Raw genomic sequence first — 8,846 nt, 5'->3', positions numbered from 1 at the left:
CCTGGAACCAGCAAATATTTGACAATTTAGCTTGAAAAATGGTTAACTGATTATCAAACTAGTTTGCAGATTGACTAAACCCTTAACTGACTAATTGTTTCAGCTCCAAACTTAGTAAATATAAGTAAAAATCTGATTTTAAGTCAAACATTTAAACATCATCCTTTGGTTTGTTATTTTATCAAATGACTTCTCTTGTGGAATTCTGTCTAACACCACACGTGCCTGCAGCAGAGCTCCAACCACTGGTAGTTAATGTGTAAACTCTGCAGCAGTGGGGATGAAGACGTCCGATGGCTCTCAAATTATTCTGACAGAGCAGAGCAAAGGCCTCTGTTTTGGATCATTCAGACCTGTCTGCCTCACCGTGGCCCATGTTTGGATGGTGTGGACATAATTCAGCTGCTCTTAGGACTGAGTGGGAATAATATAAGACTTGAAAATGGACAGAATGTCTGCTGGTGCTAGGAAGCAGCTTATCCATGTGGATGTCGGTATTGATGAGCTGGAACCTCGTAAAGGAATCCTGGACCTCTTGAGAAGACTCCGTCCTCATTGGAAGGCACAGGATATTCAGATGAAGGCAAGTGAAAGTTTGTGTCAGCACCTGTGATTCACTAGCCACTTTGCAGAGAAAAAGATATGTCAGTTGGTTGAGGCTTGGTCATTCAGATAAACTTCTCCTGCTGTAACTCATGAAACCTCTGCTCACCTTGTATTGTACAGATTGAGCATTACACAAAATGCATATGCATTTTATCACGTAATGTCTTACTGCCCATAATAAATAATGTGTAGCTCATAAAAAGGTGAGTAAACCCTGTTTGATTCAAATAATCTTGGTGAACTGACTTTCATCCCATTCGCTGTTCAACTCCACTTCCGACTGCAGTCAGCTGGTCATTGGATCGAGAAGATTTATCAGCCCTGGCTGATTATCTGGGCTGATATTCAGCATTAATTGATTATCAGTATCAGTCTAAATGTTTTTTTCTTGTGACCATGGTATAAGCAGATTGATGCTCTTCAAGTGTCATAATCAGCAGGGATAAGCGCCCGACGCGTGGCCTCCACGTCGACCCATGGATGTGGGAAGTAGGGGTGCTGAGGGGGCTGCAGCACCCCTTTAAATGATGCATTATATAACCCATCATTTGATAAAAAAAAAAAAAAAGTGTGATTTCGATTTGCAGCACAGAGAGAGAGAGAGCGCTCATGTGGAGAAAGAGGGAACGTGTCCACATGTACATCACTTGTACATCAACGGACACCGTGGTTTTTACATTAAGAAAGAACTAAATGTATAGCATATGCCGAATTTACAAGAAGGCCCAAATGATTAAGAATTTCTCAAAGTCAGCATTTCACAGAGTTCATTAAGGTTCACCTAACTCTTCAACTCACAAAATTGTGCGGAACATATTTCTCTCTTCATCTCCTTGCTGCTGTTAATGTAGCCGCTTTGACCTATAGTATGTTAGTGTTCAAGTTTTCTGCTGTGTTGCAAAGTATTTTCATCGTTGTAAATTGTTGCTGATAACTACCAGATAAGATAAGTTACCTTGACCACATACCTTGACTTCCAGCGTCCTTGCGTTGACCATTAATTCCTGATAATGGACAACTCATCGGGCATTATCTTTTACATATTCTGGATCCATTAAAAATAATTGGTGTGTCACATTTTTAGTCAACTAGATCAAGTTCACATTCAAGTGTCCCTTAAATTGACTGCTTCTCAACAGATGCTGTGCTCCGCTAACTCTAAATGAGATGTTGAAAGACACATTTATCATGTGGCACGTAGACCTGTCTTTGACATTGTCACTGTGACATTTGTAAACTGCCTCTGTCTAATTTTGTATGTTTAGTATCTTTACACAAAAACAACAGCTGAAACTGAAATGTCTTATCTTCTGTACATTTAGCACGATATGACATCTTACTAAATACTAAAATACCAGCTGAAACTCCAAGGTAACAAGTCAACAAAGGTACCTTTCTTTTATTTTCTAACCCTGGGAACAGATGTCTAATGTTGTCAGAACAGGATAATCCCAGTCTGGTCCCATGTGCAAACACAAGGTCCAATCTTTCAGAGAAATAGGGTTTATGTTTGTTATGTGACAGCACATTGGGTGGGTGACCTCTCAATCTACACCAGGTCCTGTAATGTACACAGAGTACTCGAGTAGATGTTTCTCTTTCAGCCCTCAACAGTCCCTTTAATGATGTATTGTGTTCAACTGAGTGTACAAGGGAAGGACAGCTCCTACTGTTACACCTGCCCTTGTGTTTCTGTTGTATCTTGCATTTCATCTTTGAATCTATTTTACTATTCTTGTTTTTAAGCCTTCCTGTGAACCACTTTATAATCTGTCTTTTTGAGAAATGAAACAAAAGATCAAGCTCAAGGTGAAACAAGTTCAGGCAATTTGAATGCCTGATATGCACTTTAACTTTAAAAGGAATGGAAAACTAAGGAATACAAGACGAATTTACACAGGAGAGATTGTTAAAAAAAATAAAGCGACAGTGCTTCACACAAAAGATTTAATTAAAATAATTGCAAAGAGAAAAAATGTATTAGCAAATCACGAGGCAAGGCTGAAACAAATAATTACAAAAGGGAGTGTGGTATTTGCATAGCTTTTTTGGCACATTAATAAAAGCAGTTTAGGTTCACATGTTCAGGGTTCAAGCTTAGGAAGAGCTTTTAATGGTGAGTTTTTGTTTTCAAATGACAATTGATGCAAATAAGAGACAAAAGGAATTTGATAACAATGTCAAAGCTAGTGGAAAGTATCCACGTTGCCCTCCATCCACTATATAAATACTTGATCAGATGTCAAGGTGGGCATGTTTGTTCACTTTCCATCTTGATGAGAAACTGTGGGCCTGCCTGTCTGAGGCTCACAAAATGCCTTGGGGACTGTGGCAGAGAATGAGAGACTTTGAGAAACCACTGAATGACAACAAATGTCCGATGAGGCCTTCGCAGGCAAACAGCGGTCACTGCGGTATTGTTGTGTACACACACGGAGCGGTTCAGGCTGTGCTGCAAGTGTGATCTGTAACGTGAACTCATTCAGGCTGCTGCTTTCTACAGCTGTGCATCTATTTACATATCTGTCATTCAACTGCCGCGGCATGTGCTCTACCTGTGCATGCTTGTCTGTCTCTCTACATGCAAGGCTCATTTTATGTTCATTTACTTTGGTTGTTTTCTGACTCAGTTTGGAAGAAGGATTAACTGTTAAAGACACTGTGCAGGCTTTAGTCTGTCCTTCAGGGTTTCATGGGAGCTTAGACCCTACCTCAAGGGTGCTCAGCTCCCACTGGCTCCCACGTATCTCAAACCCTGCTGTAGGTTCAGTAAAATCAGTCAGAGGTCCAAAAAAATTTCTATCCCTTCACTTCTTTACATATCAGATTGTTGTCCTGTTCACAGACAATATCTTGACAATATCTTATGTCGATTAAAGTTTTGTTAGGAGGCTACTTTTTTTGTCACAATAAAACACCTGTTTTATTTTGGTAATTTTATCCTTGTGTGTCATGTGTCACTTTGTACTTCCTCCTTTTGTCTGTTCCCCTTTCTGCACCTCACCTGTGCTCATTTAGTTAATCACTTCCTTTGTTATCCTGTGTTTTCTCCTCACTCTTTGTTGGTTTGTCTGCTTCTCACATCCCGTCCTGTGTGCTATTTGTGACTACCTGTGTTGCTTCCGGTGTTCCCTGTGTCTCCCTGGTTTGTTTAGTTTTACACTTGTTGATTTATGTTTTATTGACTGACTTTTGACCACCAGCCTTTGCTTTTTTGGGAATTTTCTTTGCCTGCCTTTTGAATTTTTGATTCTTGGATTTCGGGTTTTTGACTATAAGCTTTATCTTTCCTCATCACTTTGCTAGTGACAATAAACTAAAATGAAAAAGAATCTTTTAAAACTAGATTTTTGACACAGTCCTTCTTAAAGACAGAGCCACACCATTAGCTGATGATTAGATAATAATGATTACAAATATGCAATTAATCAAATAAGCAACAACCACCAGACACTCAGTGAACTTAACACTCACGTGGGAGTCTGGGGCCCCTGTGCAGTCACCTGCTTTGCCCTTTCTGTTATCTTGCTGTATGACTGACATATTTTAACAGAAACATCACTTTCACTTCGCTCTTTAGGCACAAATACTGGTAATGTCAATTTATGAATTATCAATACATATATTTATGGTATAAGTAACCAATCCCAATTGGTGGAATTGGTGGAAAGTAATCAAGTACTCAAGAAGTGGGCTTAATTGTGATTTTGAGGTTCTTGTGCTTTACTCAAGTATTTTATTTCCATGCTACTTTATGCTTCTACTCTTTTTTTAATATTATTCCACAGCCATATTACCAATTACTTTTCAGTTAAAAATTGTCTTTGTAAATGTACAATCAGTTTAGAAAATATGAAAGACTGAACTACACACAATTTAGTACATACAGTCGATGTCACTTTGACAATATTACATTTAACAATAAATAATTCATTTTGCTGATGTTAGTACTTTTAGTTTTGATCATTTAAGTACATATTCCGTCCAATACTTTTATATTTTTACTAAAAACGTACCTAAGAAACATTTACGGTGGGACATTTACTGGTTTTGAGTATTTCTTGTAGTGTGTTTTTACTGTTTTTAAGGTCTCAATACTTCTACCACTGCTGATTCTTCATGTCTTGCAAGTTGTGGTTCCATGTTCACATCTGTGAAGGTCTTAACATATTTGAGAAACTCTCATTCAAAGTACACATGTATTTTCTCAAGTTTCTTTTCTACTATACAATTACTGGTAAATGACCACTCTGCTTCTATAGTTTGCTTTTGCACAATGCTGTGCCTGTGATGGTAGGTCAGTAGAAAATTTTAGATAAACGAGCCATAACGGCAGTAAATTAGCAGCCTGTAAAATGATATGTTCCAGAAAGCTATAATCCAGATCCTTAAACGAAACATATTGCATCTGTTAGCTGCACTTATTTACCTTCTAAAGCTCTGAGTGCAACCGTGTTTGGTGTGATTTGAATAACTGAGACTGAGGTTTAGTAGTGGACTATTAAACTTTTACAGAATAGGGACATTTTGTAACTAAAATGGTTTCGAACATGCTGCAATTGTATTGTCCACGTGTAATAGCATAAATGCTATCATTAAGACAAGTCCCCCTTTTTACAAGAGGTTGCGTTGTCACAGTTGTTATCTGTAGTATATAGAAAGTCAGTGCCAATTTAAAATGTTGGACTATTTGGTGATGTTGAAGTGTTTCATTTGCTTTGTTCTACCCCAAAAATCCAAGCTCAAAGTATTTTTCCATGTTCATTTCCCTTTTGGTTTCCTTTCATTCCAGACATTCACAGAAGGAATCACCAACCAGCTGATTGGGTGCTACGTGGGCTCTCTCCTGGAGCCTGGTTGTGTTCTGGTGCGACTGTACGGCAAAATGACAGAGCTCTACGTTAACCGGGACCGGGAGGTGGAGATGTTTCAGGTCTTCCATGCCCACGGGTGTGGTCCTCAGATCTACTGCAGCTTCCGGAATGGCATCTGCTACGAGTTTGTTCGAGGAACGGTGCTGGATGATGAGCTGCTCCGGCAGCCCTCCATCTACAGGTTTATGCTTTTTAAATTTGGATTTATTTCTATTATTTGAATGTGCTGAGCATGTGTAGGTTTTTTTAGTGAGTGTGCTGGTTCACATTGTCATTCACAGCTAGAAACTAGCCTGTTCAAGCACTAACATGATGAACAGAGTCCCACAAATTGTTGTTGTTGTTGTTAATATACTGTAATTAAACACTGAAGGCAAAAAAAAGGATATTTAATCATAAAACCAGAACTGGAAAAACACATGTGAACATTAACTAATGCTTTACACCGTTTTAAAAATGTCAAAGAAAATCTCCTATTGTAAGACACGACAATCCTGTGATTGGATCACAGAAGTCGTGACGACAAATCATTGTGTTTGGGACACATGACATGAGTGTTCTTGAAACAGGTGAACTGTGCCAAATTTATATAATATGCCGTACCAATACAGTAAAGGTCATCATGGTCTTTGAATGTAAAATTTTGCATAAATGGCCACCTATTTGAAATTTCAGTCAAAACAAATAAGTCAAAAGTCAAATATCAAAACAAAATATGTCAGCTAAGACCTCACTTACCACAGGTAACGCTTAGTGTGAAGCTTGGTCATTCAATACCATCACTATCACAGAAAACACAACAATAGCTGGATAATGCCAATGCACATTATTTTCAGGTCCATTTAGTTGTCAAGCCGTGCAAATTCAACAGGTTTATTGAGAGCGATGTGAAACCTTCAACATTTGTTTTCTAACAAAACAGTTAGTGGTGTTTGTCATGAGGTCGTGTGTGTGCAGATATGTTGAGCAATTCAATTGTGCTGATGCAGGTGTTTTTTTTTTAAAATTACTTCAGTTGAGTCGTGTTTCATTTTGAGCAATGTTGTTTAGTCGTGCCCCCGGTTTCATTCATCATCCTCGTGATAACAGCCCAGCGTCATTATTCTCTCCATAGGACAGTGGGACACAACACAGCCAGCCAAGGCTGAACAGCCAGGGCCACGATACCCATCAATCACCTGCTCTGCCTGATACCCTCTGTAGGGAATACCCAGAAAACTTAGTGTCACCACTAAGATGCCTCGAGAATGAGCACTCAAGTAGTCAAAAGGTCACGAATGCAACAAGGCCCATTTTTTGAGAAGAAGAACAAGATAAGAGCGCTAAATGGAAAGGGAGTTATGTTTCTACTCTGATAATGGTTGTTTGTGCAATAACAGCGTCAGCCAGGCTCATCTGAGAAAATGTTTTCTCTCCGCAGATTGATCGCAGCAGAGATGGGGAGAATCCACTCTATCCAGCCAAAATGTGGTCGGCCTGTTGAACCTCTGCTCTGGACAAAAATGTCCCACTTTCTCACACTGGTGCAGAGCAGCATCCACAGCAGCCCAGCTGAGCAGCAGTGCACTAAAAGGTACAAAATCGTCTCAATGTTCTGGTGTTTTAGATATTGTACAGTAGTCATCAGAACACGTTTGCTTTCTGAACACAACATGTTAATGTTTACTGTGCAACCACAGCCTTACACTGACCACTGAGCAGTAGCACTGGCATTGCTCAAGAGCACCCCAACAGTAGCTTTTCTAAGCCAAACTTTATCTTGGAAGCTCAGATTTTGGCTCTGAAATTAGGTCTGGATAATGGATTTGTTGGACTTGATCAGCAAAATGGTGTTTGTTTGGCCAAAGAATGTAAGTCAATGACATGACCCGCCACCTCAAACCTTAACAACTATTTTATTTTTTTACATAAATGTGACTCTGATTTATCACGTCAGATTCACTGACAACAAGATTTTGGTGGACAGAAAGGTGTCTACATCTACCAAGGGTTTAACTTCAGGTTTAGGGTATGGACTGGAGAAAGGGTGGGGTGAGTGACTCTGGAGAAACATAGTTGATTGCTGAGTCTCATTTCCAGGTTGTGAGAAGACAAAGTGAGAACATTGTGGCCGCATAGAGCGGTGCAGCAATTACGTATTTTTGAAGGCTAAACTCGAAGTCAGCATTGCAAATTATCGTAAATTAAATCACTAGCAGTAAAAAGCTAATATTAGGCTTTAAACAGACTACATTACGGTCGCATAACTTGAATGTCACCACCACTAAGCGTCTTAATACACAATTACTATACATGTTTTCTGTTAACTGATCTATGTACAAGTTGTAAAGTTAGAGTTCGAATTATTTGTAACTTAAGTCGGCCTGCCTCATTTAGCCACTTGTTAGCAACAGCTGATTTTAAGACACGTAAGCGCTTTATAATTAAATTGTGGGACATTTAATGATGTATTTTATGTTGTAGAACAAAACGTGTAAATATCTTAAGCCTGTGGAAACCACAGACATTATATCAGGCATTTAACCGAAAACCAATTAAAAACGCGACCCAGTCTTTAAAAACTTAAAAACACTTTGTTTTGCGTCTACAAGTTTTTCTGGTTCATATTAATATGTTATTTAAATGATATGTTTACAGTGATATTGGCTATTCCCCAGAGGGAGGTGGTCCGGACCCCCCTGTTCCCCCTGTAATTTCAAATAAATGAACAAATAAGTGGTTTCAGCTGATAAAGTTCTCATTTCAGCAGTCGCAAACTAGAAATGAAAAGAGTGCTTTTGTCTGCTTCTGTCTAAAAATCACGAATGACCACGATTTTAGAGTCATTTTCTGCCACTGTTCTCGCTGTAAACTGCATCATGTGCCATGCAAGAACGGAAAGCTTGACAGGCGTAGCAACAGTAACTACGGGGCAACAGTCTTGGTGAACGGTCCGCTGTCTCGTCAGGTGTAGGAAAGGTTCAAATTAATGTATGAGTCAGTGAAGAAAGCTGTCAATTATCTACTGAACTAGAATTGACATCCTTTTAAACAAATACCTGTTGCTGGTGTTAGGAGGCACCTCAGAGTGAGATTTTTTACCATCATCTGTTTGATGGAAACCAGCAACATTTTCCACATCTTTATCTTTCAGGGAGCAGCACTTCCACTGATGCCTTATCATTTTCTCACATTTCTCAAACCTGCCCACAGTGAACGGTCAGTGCCCGAGTCACATTGGCACATTCACCTCTCTCAACACGTGGAAGGAGGCAGTCATTGTGAGCTGTCATTGGTCAGAGGGATGAGGCGGGGGAGTGGCCTCCGTGGCAATGACATTGCATTATCTCTGACAGGGTCAGGGGGTGAGAGGCGAGAGAGGCCTTC

At 39.5% G+C, this 8,846-nt stretch overlaps 1 protein-coding gene across 1 annotated transcript in view; it reads left to right on the top strand.

The window, feature by feature from the left end:
- Positions 1-451: 451 nt before the first annotated feature.
- Positions 452-8,846, top strand: part of LOC311263467 (ethanolamine kinase 1) — a gene marked incomplete at its 5' end in the record, with an annotated part of 27,459 nt that continues 19,064 nt past the window's right edge. The window contains 3 exons of the mRNA XM_084363542.1: positions 452-583; positions 5,399-5,661; positions 6,901-7,053. Of these exons, the coding sequence (XP_084219668.1) occupies positions 452-583; positions 5,399-5,661; positions 6,901-7,053 (548 nt within the window). The remainder of the gene's footprint in view (positions 584-5,398; positions 5,662-6,900; positions 7,054-8,846) is intronic.

This window comes from Pagrus pagrus, assembly GCF_965226575.1.
Source record: "Pagrus pagrus genome assembly, chromosome: 10".
NCBI lineage: Eukaryota > Metazoa > Chordata > Actinopteri > Spariformes > Sparidae > Pagrus > Pagrus pagrus.
This window is presented reverse-complemented; position numbering and strand designations above follow the sequence as displayed.